Source organism: Drosophila santomea, chromosome 2R (assembly GCF_016746245.2).
Source record: "Drosophila santomea strain STO CAGO 1482 chromosome 2R, Prin_Dsan_1.1, whole genome shotgun sequence".
NCBI classification, from domain to species: Eukaryota; Metazoa; Arthropoda; class Insecta; order Diptera; family Drosophilidae; genus Drosophila; species Drosophila santomea.
Genome location: NC_053017.2, coordinates 21,921,327 through 21,934,408, shown reverse-complemented (window position 1 = coordinate 21,934,408; position 13,082 = coordinate 21,921,327). Strand labels below are relative to the sequence as shown.

Below are 13,082 nucleotides of genomic sequence, written 5' to 3'. Positions count from 1 at the left end.
ATTTGCAATTTCAGTCAAAACTGAAAGAAACCAGTGAAGTAAACCGAACCATCAATCAATCAACTGTTAATCAAGTAGATTTAATACCCAAATCGAAGAAAACTCTACCAGCATTTGCCGCCTTTTGCACTTCATCAGCTGTTTGCAACCAGGGCCAAAGTTGTCCGCGCTTTTATGCGAATACCGCGCAATATTCACACAAATTGCAAACACAACAAGGCACTGGGATTTAAACAAATCATTTGTATATAAAAACGCAAGCCTAGCGATGCAGAACATAGCGGACGAGGAGGGCGCGACGCCCAGCCGCGTGCCAGGGGGCGTGGCCGCATCCGGAGCTGCCGAGGGCGACGATGGCGGCGGAGGAAACGGAGCAAGCGGAGGCAAGAGCAGCGCCAGCGGCAACAGCAAAAGCAACAACAACGCCAGCGGTGGCGGCATCATTGTTTTGAGAGCTGCGCTGGGAGAGAACGAGGCGAGAGCGGTAATCAATAAATGGCGGGTTCGCGAGGGACAGTTCGTGTCGGCGGCCCAAATCCTGTTTCTTTACCAGCCCGTGGGCGAGGACGCGAAGCCGGGAAGGCCGGGCGGGGATGGAGCCATCCAGAAGTACAAGTCCCAGCGCGCCGGAGTGGTGAAGAAGCGGCTCCGCAAGGAAGGGGAGCTGCTAACGAAGGGGTGAGTTTTGGGGTGGCAGTTGGGCGGCTAGTGGGCGTGGGGGAATGCAATTATGCAGTCACAGCCGTATACACACTAACCGAGCCTGTTCTTTAGGGATGCCATTCTGGAGCTGTCCGAGTGCATACACACCACGGTCATCAAGGACATGTGCGCGGACTGCGGAGCCGACTTGCGTCAAAACGAGAATGTGAGTGCAGTGAATTGCCACCCGCCTCAATGTCGAATAATTAAACATTCAACCCGTAGGGACAGACCTCCGAGGCCTCGGTGCCCATGGTGCACACCATGCCCGATCTTAAGGTCACCCAGAAGCTGGCCCAGAAGCTCGGACACGACGACACCCGCCGCCTGCTGGCGGACAGGAAGCTGGTCCTGCTCGTCGATCTCGATCAGACAGTGATCCACACCACCAACGACACCGTGCCGGACAACATCAAGGGCATCTACCACTTCCAGCTGTACGGCCCGCACTCCCCGTGGTACCACACGCGCCTGCGCCCCGGCACCGCGGAGTTTCTGGAGCGCATGTCCCAGCTGTACGAGCTGCACATCTGCACTTTTGGTGCACGCAACTACGCGCACATGATTGCTCAGCTGCTGGACCCGGAGGGCAAGTTCTTCTCGCACAGGATTCTGTCCAGAGATGAGTGCTTCAACGCCACCAGCAAGACGGACAATTTGAAGTGTGTTTCTATCTCTGAAAGCTGACATTATATCGTATTGAAGAATAACCCACAAATTGTAAATTACAGGGCTCTGTTTCCGAATGGCGATTCCATGGTGTGCATCATAGACGATCGCGAGGACGTATGGAACATGGCTTCCAATTTGATACAGGTTAAGCCTTACCACTTCTTTCAACACACCGGGGACATTAATGCCCCGCCGGGCTTGTCCAAGCATGAACTGGATGGCGAAGGGGTTGACTTCAAAGGTTGGTGTTCCCGAAAGCTGTATTAAATGTTTCTAACGAAATCTCCATTTGTTGCAGAGATTACCGAGAAGCACGAGGACAAAGATAAGACGGAATCCAGCAGCGAAGTCAAACCAGAAGATACCGATAAGGGTGACAATACCGTCACAAGCACAAGCAAAGATGACGATGTAAACGAGGAGTCGGTGGACGTGTTCGAGCTAGAGGGCGATGCCAAGGATGCAGAGATTTCCAACGCCTCAAGCGCTACCGAAGCACCCAAAGAGCCGAGTGACAAATTAAATGGCAAGACCAATGCAGAGGATATTGTGGTCATAGACGATAGTTCATCTGGCTCACCAGATGCTGAAAAAGCAGCCAGCGATGGCGAAGACGTTGTTGTTATTGATGAAAATTCCAAGGAGAGCACAAAAGCCGAGGTGCACCCCACAGCGGCAGAAAAGAACGAGGTTGTGGCCTCATCCACTACTTCACCGGAGGAAAAGGAACCATCTGCTGATGCGGATGTGGCCACCACGTCTAAGGCGCCCAGCTTACGAGTACCGCTAGAGGGGCAAAAGCAAATAGAAATTGAGGACCCCGACGATTACCTGCTGTATCTGGAGGTTATACTTCGTAACATTCACAAGCGATTCTACTCGATTTACGACGAGACCACGGAAATACCTGATCTTAAGGTCATCGTTCCGAAGATTCGGTGCGAAGTCCTGCGAGGCAAGAACCTGGTGTTCTCAGGCCTGGTGCCCACGCAGATGAAGCTCGAGCAGTCGCGGGCGTATTTCATAGCCAAGAGCCTGGGCGCCGAAGTGAAGCCCAATATTGGCAAGGAGATAACGCATCTAGTGGCGGTCAACGCAGGCACCTACAAGGTTAATGCCGCCAAAAAAGAGCCTGCCATCAAAGTGGTCAATGCGAATTGGTTGTGGACCTGCGCCGAGCGCTGGGAGCATGTGGAGGAGAAGCTCTTCCCCCTGGACCGCAAGGTGCGCAACAAGGGTCGCCAGCCACCCGCTCATTGCCATAGTCCCGAGCACGTGGTCAACTACAGCGAGCGCTCGGAGATCTCACCATCGAGCAGCAAGCAGCAGGAGGAACAGAGCGGAAACTTTCGCGAAACGCTAAATCCGCTGCTGGTCTTCACAAACGCAGATATTGAGTCCATGAATAAGGACTACGAAACATTCTTTGAGTCAGACTCATCCAGTGACGAGGGTCCTGTAAATTTTGGTAAGTCTTTTTCTTGCTAAACCATGCGTCCTGTCTTAATCGAAATCATCATTATTAATTCAAGAAAATCCACCCATGGACAAGAAGCTGTTGAAGAGAAAGCGCGAGGATGATAATTCCAATAGAGCGCATGACTTTTTCACGCGAAGCGAGGACATAATGATCGGAGCGCCGAACCTGGTGGAAGTGGACATTAGCTCGAACGAGGAGGCCGATGACAATAACGAGAAGGAGGATGATGACGATGAGATGCCCAGCGCCAAGTTTAGACGAGGTAACCAGTCCGGTCATTAAGTCTTGAATTGTTTTTAACACTTAATTATTTAATTAATGTTTCAGGGGAAGACCTGCCTTCCGACTTGGAGCTTGGCTCCGACTCTAACAGCGAGAAAGACCCAGAGGACGAGGACGACGGCGAGTGGAACATGATGGGCGCCGCTCTGGAAAGGGAGTTTCTCGGCCTGGAAGACTTTGACTTGTAGAAATTCTGTACCATCTGTGAACACCGGACAGGGCCATGAGACCCCTCATTGGAGGTCCTGCTGCCCAGACACTCAAGACAAAATAGTTTCTCTTTAGACCACGAATGAACTCGATGTGCTGTGTCCTTGAGTAGAGCATCCAACTACACTTATGCTTAGGGTTCGTACTGTATGTATTAGCTGTTAATATGTACTTTAAAATAGCCTGTAAGATATCGCACATGTGCGGGCGGCCAGGTCCTTCAATCGCAGTACATTTTTGAATCAAAAACTCTCAATCTGATCGATCTAATGTAAATTGAAGCCTAATGTAAATGTAAATGTTTTAAAAATAAATTCCGTATCAGCGGACTAGTACCTAGTGTTTAATTTTAAATCGAATGTAAACCACACCAGTAGTTGTTTATTGTTTGCGTTGTGTTTGTAATACAAATCCACATTAAACTTAAACAAATGTACTAGTAATATCTAGCTGAAGTTTTACTCTTCGCTACGTTTTGTTAAGAGCTCGCTGCTCCTTGAAGCGGCTAACCCGCTTCCTGGGCGCATGCGAGTCGATGAACTTGCCCGAGGGCAGAGGCTCCGGAGCAGTCGGCTCCTTCTCCACGAGATCGTGCATGACCTTTTGGTAGGCGCTCATGTCGCGCAGGTCGTCGTCTAGGGTGCGCTCCTTTTTCTTCTGCTTCCGGCCCTTCCTGCCCTTCTTGGGCTGCTGGCTGACATTTTGCGGCTCCAGGTCCACAGCGGATTTATTTCGTAGAATTGACTTGGTGGACGATTCAGGGTCAGTAATGTCGCCCTCAGAAGAATTCGGCTTGGAGAACTGCAAGGCACGTTAACTTAAGTTGCGCACGAAATTATGTGACCTTACCTGACTTCTGGGATCCTCATAGGCTGATCCACGTAAAGCTTCGCTCATTATGGGCACTTTAACTTGCTCCTCGCCCTCAAAACCGTTCACATAAATAGGAAATGAATCATTCAGCCGAGCTCTCTCCCTCTCATATTTCTCATAGAAATCAGATGGGTTTCCAGGAATGGCATCGCTTTGATCACTTCTGGGCGAGGGAATGGCACCGGAATGAGTAAAACCTATGTGTAAAGTGTTGATGAGTCCCGTAGACTCCTCCATAATTCTATTGAGCAAATCGAAGTCCTGGACACTCTGGTTTTCCTTGACAAACTCTATGTTTCTTTCTACTTTTTGCATAATATCCAAGTTTGTTTGACGCTCTGTTTTAATGGATACTGGTTGTGGATTTGCTGCAGGTTTAACAGGTGCATTTAGCTTGACGATGTCCCTCGAGTTTTTTTTCGCATTGGGCAACATTTCGGCAACGGTCTCCTCCCTTCTGAATTCTAGTTTTTCATCGCTAAGGGCAAACGAAATGCGACGTTTATTTGTGCTGGCTTCAGGTACAGTAACAAGTTCTTCACTTGGCTCCTCTGGAAGACGATTGTCTTCAACGACCTCCTCTTCCTCGCTGGCCTCCAGTTCCTGCTCAAATATCATGTCCTGTAGATCGTCCTCTAGCATGACGACCACATTCATCAAGTGTATCAGCTCATCGCTAATAAAGTTCACCTTTTGTATCTTCCTCATTTTCGCTTTAAGTACTTGCAGTTGAGCTCTAAGGAAGGGCTCACGCTCTTCGTTGGGCAGCAGGCACATCTGCTCTCGTATGGTTTGCACCTCTTCCTCCTGGTCACCGTCATCATCATCATCTTCTGATGTGGTTTCCTGAACTTCCACCGTTCTACTGATGGCAGCAACACGTTTTTTGGAAGACGGAGTTTCCGTTTCTCCGGACATGAGCTGGCGCACTAGTTTGTCCGTTGTTTGCAGGCTTTCTTCTGCTTCTGAGCTGAGCTCTGCGGCTTCCTGCTGCTCCTCGGCTTCCAGCTTTTTCCAGAGCTCCTCCTCCTCTGTCTGGGTAAGGGACTTAGGACTACTTTCGTTGATAGTTTTCTGAGGTTCGTGAATCAGCATTTCGTGCAGCTGCCCTTCATCGATATTGTCGGGATCCAGACCTAGTTCCTCCATCATTTCTCGCTCTTCTAGCTTTCTCAGCACTTCATTATCTTTTTCTGGAGGTTCCGCCTCTCGTTCGAGCCGTTCCTTCAGCTTTTGCTGACGCACTCGCTTTCTGTGCTCCGCCAACCACTTGTTGTGGGACTCCTCGTTGAAGTCCTCCACAATCTCTACTTGATCGCCACTGGGAACCGCTCCCTCCGCAAACGGAGTGTTGAGTTTTTTCCTGTTGGACAAGCGTGGACATAAATTTCCCCACTTCTGTATACTAATTCACTTACTGCCACAAATCGTTCTCGACGGCGAGCTTTTCTAGCTGCTCCTCGGCCAGCTTCAGGCGGTGCTGGCAGATCTCCTTGGCCTTGTGGGCGGAGCAGGCGGAGAAGTAGCCCTCGTAGTGACCCACCAGAAGCTCGTTCGTGTGAATCAGCTCGCCGGGCATCAGCGCCTTTCGTCCAATGGGCACCATAACCTCCACGCTCAGATTCTGGGCGAACTTGTCCAAGTTCCGGATGGTGCTCTCATTGTCGCGCTTGAAGGCTTCCCAGCGCTCTGTCTCGCTGGCGTTCGTTTGGAGGGCCTGTCGCACAAGGATTTATAAAGTATATCCCCCCGTATATCCACTCATATTTGGTAATTAATATCATTACCTGTAGCAGAGCATCCTCTCGCCGGTCCATTGTTATTGTTGCTTGCGAGCTTAGTGTGACCGTAGGTCGCGCCATGCAAATAAACTTTACGAATGTATTTTTTTATTAATAATTTAAGTAATATTATAACCATTAATAAATATGATATTAGACACTTGTGTGTTACGTAATAATGACTTAAATCGAGGCAATATAGTAGTTAAATTTTTCTAATCCGGGCCATGTTACTTAAAAATGTACTAACGCGACTCTGCGCGCCTTTGGCTTTTTATACCCATTAGTCGTGGAGTATATTCAATTTGTTAAAATGTATGTAACAGGTAAAATAAAGCGTTTCTGACCATATAAAGTATATATATTATTGATCAGGATCAATAGCCGAGTTGATATGGCCCTGTCCAGCTGTCCAAAAGTATGATCATCGAAATCTCAGCAACAATAAAAGCTAGAAAGTTGAGATTAGACATGCAGATTCAGCAGACATATATATGCAGCTGCAGCACAAGTTTTTTACATGATGTTGTCAGGCCCACACTTTTGAACAATTTTATTCATTTTATTATTTTTCTTGACCATTTCTATCAATATGCCAAAAGAATGTTGAACTATAATATTCGCACTCTTATTTTCTGAGTAATAGCGTTCTATCTTGCTAAAAAACATAGGTGAGTTTTGTAATAAAATTGGATGTAACCATCCGTGGGAAATCTAAATGAGCATCTATCGAATTTCATAATTGACAAAAGCTGTTTTGCGGTTACTCGGCAATATTATATTTCTAAAATCAGAAAATTAGCAACCAAACACCGCTCCACAGCTTGCCAAACAACGAAGATAAGAGCAGAGGAGCTCCATATGTCCGACAATAAATCTGCTCCATACGAGCCAAGTACAACCAATTTCCATTTGGTGATAACCGATCTGCGACCACCATATGTGGTCACTAGATAAGGGGACAAGGTAGGCAAACACACCAGGTAATTACGAAACAATTGTGATTGATTTGAACTTTATTAGGTTGCGGGCATTTGCTAGATATTAAAAACGCATCCCCGACCAACAGGTGACTCACTATGCTTCTGTTTGGAACAGAGGGCATCGTGGGTCGTGCTTTGTGGGGTGATATAGTTCGGCTAGTTCTTTCTCGGATTTCCACTCACAACATGACCTGGGGACCTGGCTTTTAGATGGTTGAAACGGTATATACATAGAAAATATACAGGGATAAAGCTTTTGTTGTCCTACGATCCCACCGCCTCAGTTGCGGTGCGTGTTGGAAGCTGAGCTTCCGAGTACGGGAAAGTTTTTGGTTAGCTCATGCGCCTGCTGGTGGCCCTTTAAGTCGGCGCTGGTGAGGATCTGTTTGCATACCTTGCAAACTTCAAGTGTGGGCACGGATTTGCGCTGAGCTGGCGACAAGCTGTTCAGGTGTTGCTTGTGCACTAGGTACAGTTCCTGGAAAAGATCCACATAATGGAGTTACTCTATTTATGTGGCTTTTCAAACACGTCTTACCTGCTGTTTGCTTATGTCTGGCAGCATGGCCAGCAGCTCCGGGAACAGGTTGTAAAATGAGCTCAGCATGGCGCACTGGCAGTGCTCGTAATAGGCTTGACCAGTACAGGATCCGTCCCGGAACTTAGACGAAAGCAAGCGAAATTCGTTCAGTGCCTCTGGGGTCTTGAGTAAGGACATAACCTCATCAACCAATTTCTAAACGGAAAACAAACGCTTTCTCAGTACATGTCTTGTTATTGTAAACGACGTTCGCTTACCTGATTTCTGATCCCGGTATCTGGTGGATCGGTGTACGTATAGGGACTAGGTACAATGTTATACGACTCGCCCAGAGAACTGGTGAACGTGAGATTGTTGGGCAGCTTGGCCACCGAGTTGACAGTCACGTTGGACACGAATCCTGGTGGTGGTTTAAGCGATCCGCCAGATTCTAAACCGGGCGGAGAACGTATAGGCGTAGTTTGAGCACCATTGGTTTTTTGTTCGTTGTTATTGTTTCTTTCCTTCTGTTTGCCCGTCTTGGGCTGATTCTCCTGATTGCTCTTTTTATCCTTCTGCTTCTTATCCTTTTTATTCGTCTGCTGCTCTTGGACATTGTTATTGCTGGCCTTGGGAGCCGGTCTAGATGTTGGACTCGGCAATACCGGGGCCGGTGCCACTTTGGCCTTGCGATTCTCCAGCTCACGTTGCTTTTTCTCGGAAGCTGGCTTGGACCAGTTCAATGAGGGAGATCCACTGGCTGGCTTCGGAGCAGGCGCCCTGCTCGAGCTGGCGCTGGCGCTCGGTCCAAGACTAGGGAATTCGGACGCAGTGAGTTTGGGCGCACTCTTCTTCAAAGCCGCCTGACGCGCTTTGGCCTCGTCCTCCTCCTTTTGTACCATTTGAAGCTTTTGGAAGGTGCTCGGGTTAGCCACTGACACGTAGTCATCGGCCAGAGACCGATGCTTAGCTGAGATGTTCGCCATGGGCACTGCAGATCCGCTAGGCAGCATATCCTCCTCTAGGTCCCGCAGGTTCTTCTTGTTCCCCTTACCCGGCAATGCAGGGAAGTCTAGCTGCGGTGCGGCTGCCTTCTTTGGCGCAGCTGCCGGTCGATTTGACACATGCAGAAGCATTCCGTTACTGGCAGACCCACTTCGACTGCCAGAGTTTGCCGCGCTTGTGGGTTTCTTAAAGACAGCTGCCACGGGATGTTGAGACTGAGCAGCTCGGGCGGCGAGGTTGCTGCTGGTCGGCCCGGCGTTGCTAGCTCCATTTCCCCCTCCCAGAGCCGGGAAGTTTTCCTTGGTCCGAGCAAGTCCCGAAGATCCACTAAGATTGCGCATCGAGGGCGGCGGCGGTCTCACTAAGGATACGCTGGGAGCTGTGGAAGCGCCTCTCAATGTGGGAAACTGCTCTTCGTTGCCAGCATCAATGCTCACATGACGCTGGCTACTCGATGGCAAATCGGACTGGTAGTCGTTGTGCTCGTCATTCCTGTAAGGTATCAAATTCTAAGCTTGCCTTCTACATATCGGATTCTTTTCCACCTACCTGGCTCTCATGTTGGCTATGCCCTGCTCCGTCTGCCCGCTTCGTCCACGAGGCCCCAACGTAATCTCCAGCTGCAAGGTGCGCGTCTGCTTGGCCTGCTGCTTGTTGAGCGACTTGCCGTGCACGTTGGCCACGTGGGCCTTGTACTCGATTTCGTTGCGGAAAGCGCCGACAAACTGCTCGGTGGCGCACTTGCCCTCCTCGCAGAGAAAGTGCTCCGCCCGGAAATGATCCGCCAGATCCGCATAGTCATTGTAGAACTCATTGCAGCCGTCGGCGTCGCAGAAGTGGCAGAAGTAGTGCTCGCGGCGCAAATGCCGAAACAGCTCATCACGGTCCAAATAGCGTTTCTTGCAGTATTCGCACAACGGATGACCGCGATGCGACCGATTGTCCGGATCGCCCTTGGTGTTGTGTAGCTGCAGCTCCGCCTGAGTGTAGCACCTCCGTTCGAAGGTGAAGATCTTGAGGGTTTCGACGCACAGGTCACAGTACAGCAGGCTGTGCTCGCTGCGCACATGGTTGCGAAGGCCTTGGAACGTGCGGTATGGAGGGGCATCGCATCTGTAATTTAACGTAAAAGGGTGAGCCCCAATCGTGCAACTCAAGTGGCGGACCAGGCATACTTACTTGGGGCAGGGATGGTCTAGCAATTTGAAGAATTGCTGCTGAATCTCGGCGGTGCAAAAGCCGATGCGGTACTTCTTGCTGTAGAAATCAGAGCGGTTATTGGCCTCCAGTTCGCGATACGGCAGCTTATCCAGTGTAAACAAAACCTGCAGGTTGTATCAAATGAGCAAGACGTTCTTTAGACAAGCACAAGACTTACCTTGGACAGGACGTGGCGGCAGATGGGGCACTCGTTCTGCTGGCAGAGCACCCTCATCCGAGTGGAGCACTCGTAGCACACGGGATGATCACAGTCGCCGATGGAGAAGATTTCCACGTTCTTGAAGCACACCACGCAGGCGTTGTCGTCGTTGCCCGTGTGGTTGTCCGTGGCCTCCGGCTTGACGGCAGAGTTATCAGTGGAAGTGCTGGCCACTCCGGATCTGGGACGGCGGTGGTACGACGGCCTGGCCGCCGATCTCGGCTTTCCGTTCTGCATTTCACTAGAGATTTTGCCGTGAATGGAGGGGGGAAAATTACTTGTTGCCAAGGGCACTTGGAAATGGACGTTTAACGATTGTTTTTGGGTAAATCTGGTGGGGTTTCTGGTATGCCTTGGTTGGTTTGCTCTGTTGGATTACCTCGTTAGCAGAATCAATCAAATAAGGGGATTTTTCGCAACGCCAACTCGAATGCAAGGCAACACGCACACACGACGGACGAAAAGAAAACTCTGAAATTAGAAAACTCGATTGCCGTCTCGATGACACCTGCTCGCATCCCTGGCAGAAACGATAGTTCTCTGTCGTAAGCTTTGTGTATGTTAAGTTAACATTATGCAGAAATGGGATAATTTCGCAACGATCAGTAACCACGATACGTAAGCTTTTTGATTTCGAATTTATGAAAAATGCTATTGTTTATTTATAAACTTTTAAATATTGGTATCTGCTGCTCTTGCAGGTATGACCACACTCATATAATAAGATACTTATACTTATAGCTTAAATTGAGTTTTAACGGTTTGTCAATGACCCAATATACTAAATGATAATGATACTGCTTATCTTTTCATGTGAAGATAGAAATATATTTTTTATAAAAATATATTAATAGTATAAATTTAAAATAAAATCTTTATACTCCAAATTAGAAATATGTAATTATAATAATAGTTTTGATTGGTATAGAGAAAATCAAATTTCCTTTTGGAAGTTTTGTAGTGAAGCTAATCATTTTCTGAGCATCACTGTCAACTGTAACATCGGATGCTATCGGCCTATCGATAGACTCAACTCAGGGCTGAAGAAAATGTTGGCAAAAATTACAAGGAGTTCATTTTACGCTTCACGTGCGGTAGCTCGCTTGTCCGGTTCGATTCCAACGTCATCAGCGGCCGTTGCCAGCAATTGCAGATATATTCAAATAGAGCGGAAGCGCACGAAACCACACGAGATGGCTCTGTACGAAACCGTTGAGAAGGGCGCCAAGAATTCGCCGAGCTACAGCCTGTATTTCAGTGAGTAGAGCAGCGCATTGGGGGCCGAATGTGACCCGGCTTAACCCTTTGCTTCCGCATTTGCAAGTTACCCAAACTGGGTGCAGTTACTGCAGCTAGCATTAGTTGATCGCTACCGGGCTGATTATGCAACAAGTCAAACCGGACTCTGCTTATTTAACTCGTCGCATTATCAATACTATCAGCCGATCCGATTTGTCTAGCGTCGGAAATGGCGGAAACACCAAGAGTTTCGGCCCCTTTGGCCTTATCTCTTAGCTTTATTGGTTCTTATTCGAAATAAAAGATATCGGACCTGGTGTCCAAACTTCGGTTTATTGACACGCGAATTAGTGACCTTTGTCTAGCCGACAGGTCTCCAGTCACTATCAATCAAATCGCGTGCCCAGGTGTCGCCCATATATCAGACTTAATAATTTCTGGCCATTCTCCACAGAAAACAAGTGCGGCAATGTCATTTCGCCGATGCACGACATTCCACTGTACGCCAACGAGCAGAATACCATCTACAACATGGTGGTGGAGGTGCCACGTTGGACCAACGCCAAAATGGAGGTCGGTCTGCCATTCACTAAGACCCATTGAGACACCCTGAGTAATCCAGCAATTGCATGTCTGACCCTTAGATTAGCTTGAAGACCCCTATGAATCCCATCAAGCAGGACATCAAGAAGGGTAAGCTGCGGTTCGTGGCCAACTGCTTTCCCCACAAGGGCTACATCTGGAACTACGGAGCCCTGCCCCAGACCTGGGAGAACCCCGACCACATCGAGCCCTCCACCGGCTGCAAGGGCGACAACGATCCCATCGATGTCATCGAGATTGGCTACCGTGTGGCCAAGCGCGGCGACGTGCTGAAGGTCAAGGTGCTGGGCACCATTGCCCTGATTGACGAGGGCGAAACCGACTGGAAGATCATTGCCATTGATGTGAACGATCCGCTGGCTTCCAAGGTCAATGACATCTCCGATGTGGACCAGTACTTCCCGGGTCTGCTTCGTGCTACCGTTGAGTGGTTCAAGGTGGGTGAAGTTCACATTTCAGACGATGCCCTTTCTTACCCTTTGCATTCCTAACAGATCTACAAGATCCCCGATGGCAAGCCTGAGAATCAGTTCGCTTTCAACGGCGATGCCAAGAATGCGGACTTTGCCAACACCATCATTGCCGAGACCCACAAGTTCTGGCAGAACTTGGTGCACCAGAGCCCAGCATCCGGGTCCATCTCCACGTGAGTTAAATGCGATTCTATACCTTTATAAAAAGCCTAACTATATTCGTTTTGCAGCACCAACATTACCAACCGCAACTCGGAGCACGTCATTGCCAAGGAGGAGGCCGAGAAGATACTGTCCGAGGCCCCCGAGGGCGGTCAGGTCGAGGAGGTGTCCGACACAGGTAAGGTTTACTATGTTAGATCGAGCTTATAGCTGCTTCACCCGATCCCAAGCAAAAACACGCTACTCCAACACCCGCTTTAACCAGTAACTTGCAAACAAATTGGCACACAAACCCAACCTGCACGCTTACTAATAGCTACTTTAATTGTCCAGTTACCAAGCTAAATTAAGATTACCCCATGCTGTAAATACTGCTGAAACCGAATTCATGTAATTGGCTGGCATGCGTTCGTTAATCGTTGTACATATTACCTTATATTGAATTTGATCTTGAAATAAACCTTTATAAATTACGTCCTTTGTAATTGCAGTCGACACTTGGCATTTCATTCATCTCAAGTGAGATGTTCTCCTGGGCTGATTCCATCACAAGATCCACGATCTTTTTGTAGTCTAATCGAATCGAATCGAAAATGCTTGCACTTGTGAATTATTAATATTGAAATATATAGTACGTTGAATAAAGTTTTGCACCGCAATCAAATTCGCTGCCGACT

The 13,082-nt window shown here is 48.6% G+C and overlaps 4 protein-coding genes across 6 annotated transcripts; 2 read left to right on the top strand and 2 right to left on the bottom strand.

Annotated features, from left to right (window-relative positions):
- The first annotated feature begins 113 nt into the window (after positions 1 to 113).
- LOC120444494 (RNA polymerase II subunit A C-terminal domain phosphatase) lies at positions 114 to 3,557 on the top strand. 2 transcript variants are annotated; one of them, XM_039624203.2, is made up of 7 exons: positions 114 to 678; positions 775 to 868; positions 934 to 1,364; positions 1,434 to 1,615; positions 1,673 to 2,842; positions 2,907 to 3,116; positions 3,182 to 3,557. In XM_039624203.2, the coding sequence occupies exons 1-7, from the start codon at positions 269 to 271 to the stop codon at positions 3,322 to 3,324; spliced, it is 2,640 nt and encodes an 879-aa protein (XP_039480137.1). In that variant the 5' UTR covers positions 114 to 268; the 3' UTR covers positions 3,325 to 3,557. The 2 variants fall into 2 exon arrangements, with proteins under 2 accessions (XP_039480137.1, XP_039480136.1); XM_039624202.2 differs by having other exon boundaries at positions 116 to 678; positions 928 to 1,364.
- A 131-nt stretch (positions 3,558 to 3,688) lies between these two features.
- Positions 3,689 to 6,147, bottom strand: LOC120444495 (unconventional prefoldin RPB5 interactor-like protein). The gene is made up of 4 exons (XM_039624204.1): positions 6,007 to 6,147; positions 5,638 to 5,936; positions 4,196 to 5,582; positions 3,689 to 4,147 (listed from the first exon to the last, which is right to left on the bottom strand). The coding sequence occupies exons 1-4, from the start codon at positions 6,079 to 6,081 to the stop codon at positions 3,815 to 3,817; spliced, it is 2,094 nt and encodes a 697-aa protein (XP_039480138.1). The 5' UTR covers positions 6,082 to 6,147; the 3' UTR covers positions 3,689 to 3,814.
- Positions 6,148 to 6,987: 840 nt separating this feature from the next.
- LOC120445609 (E3 ubiquitin-protein ligase ZNF598) lies at positions 6,988 to 10,437 on the bottom strand. 2 transcript variants are annotated; one of them, XM_039626118.1, is made up of 7 exons: positions 10,308 to 10,437; positions 9,887 to 10,169; positions 9,688 to 9,833; positions 9,058 to 9,621; positions 7,782 to 9,000; positions 7,522 to 7,719; positions 6,988 to 7,461 (listed from the first exon to the last, which is right to left on the bottom strand). In XM_039626118.1, exons 2-7 carry the CDS (start codon positions 10,163 to 10,165, stop codon positions 7,264 to 7,266), a joined length of 2,604 nt encoding a protein of 867 aa, XP_039482052.1. In that variant the 5' UTR covers positions 10,166 to 10,169; positions 10,308 to 10,437; the 3' UTR covers positions 6,988 to 7,263. The 2 variants fall into 2 exon arrangements, with proteins under 2 accessions (XP_039482052.1, XP_039482051.1); XM_039626117.2 differs by having other exon boundaries at positions 9,887 to 10,407.
- A 525-nt stretch (positions 10,438 to 10,962) lies between these two features.
- On the top strand, positions 10,963 to 13,069 carry LOC120444649 (inorganic pyrophosphatase). The gene is made up of 6 exons (XM_039624476.1): positions 10,963 to 11,185; positions 11,622 to 11,740; positions 11,812 to 12,207; positions 12,265 to 12,416; positions 12,474 to 12,583; positions 12,897 to 13,069. Exons 1-6 carry the CDS (start codon positions 10,978 to 10,980, stop codon positions 12,926 to 12,928), a joined length of 1,017 nt encoding a protein of 338 aa, XP_039480410.1. The 5' UTR covers positions 10,963 to 10,977; the 3' UTR covers positions 12,929 to 13,069.
- The last annotated feature ends 13 nt before the right edge of the window (positions 13,070 to 13,082 follow it).

What these genes read in the sequence shown, in the direction of transcription:
- LOC120445609 (XM_039626118.1), bottom strand. Translation starts at nt 10,165, where the DNA reads ATGCAGAACGGAAAGCCGAGATCGGCGGCCAGGCCGTCGTACCACCGC. An exon ending in GCCGCCACGTCCTGTCCAAG is followed by an intron (nt 9,834 to 9,886) that starts GTAAGTCTTGTG and finishes TACAACCTGCAG; the next exon opens with GTTTTGTTTACACTGGATAA. An exon ending in ATAGCCAACATGAGAGCCAG is followed by an intron (nt 9,001 to 9,057) that starts GTAGGTGGAAAA and finishes GATACCTTACAG; the next exon opens with GAATGACGAGCACAACGACT.
- LOC120444649 (XM_039624476.1), top strand. Translation starts at nt 10,978, where the DNA reads ATGTTGGCAAAAATTACAAGGAGTTCATTTTACGCTTCACGTGCGGTA. An exon ending in CTACCGTTGAGTGGTTCAAG is followed by an intron (nt 12,208 to 12,264) that starts GTGGGTGAAGTT and finishes CATTCCTAACAG; the next exon opens with ATCTACAAGATCCCCGATGG. An exon ending in CGAGGAGGTGTCCGACACAG is followed by an intron (nt 12,584 to 12,896) that starts GTAAGGTTTACT and finishes TTGTAATTGCAG; the next exon opens with TCGACACTTGGCATTTCATT.
- LOC120444495 (XM_039624204.1), bottom strand. Translation starts at nt 6,081, where the DNA reads ATGGCGCGACCTACGGTCACACTAAGCTCGCAAGCAACAATAACAATG. An exon ending in GAGAGGATGCTCTGCTACAG is followed by an intron (nt 5,937 to 6,006) that starts GTAATGATATTA and finishes CTTGTGCGACAG; the next exon opens with GCCCTCCAAACGAACGCCAG. An exon ending in GTCGAGAACGATTTGTGGCA is followed by an intron (nt 5,583 to 5,637) that starts GTAAGTGAATTA and finishes CTTGTCCAACAG; the next exon opens with GAAAAAACTCAACACTCCGT.
- LOC120444494 (XM_039624202.2), top strand. Translation starts at nt 269, where the DNA reads ATGCAGAACATAGCGGACGAGGAGGGCGCGACGCCCAGCCGCGTGCCA. An exon ending in AGCAAGACGGACAATTTGAA is followed by an intron (nt 1,365 to 1,433) that starts GTGTGTTTCTAT and finishes TGTAAATTACAG; the next exon opens with GGCTCTGTTTCCGAATGGCG. An exon ending in CGAGGGTCCTGTAAATTTTG is followed by an intron (nt 2,843 to 2,906) that starts GTAAGTCTTTTT and finishes TATTAATTCAAG; the next exon opens with AAAATCCACCCATGGACAAG.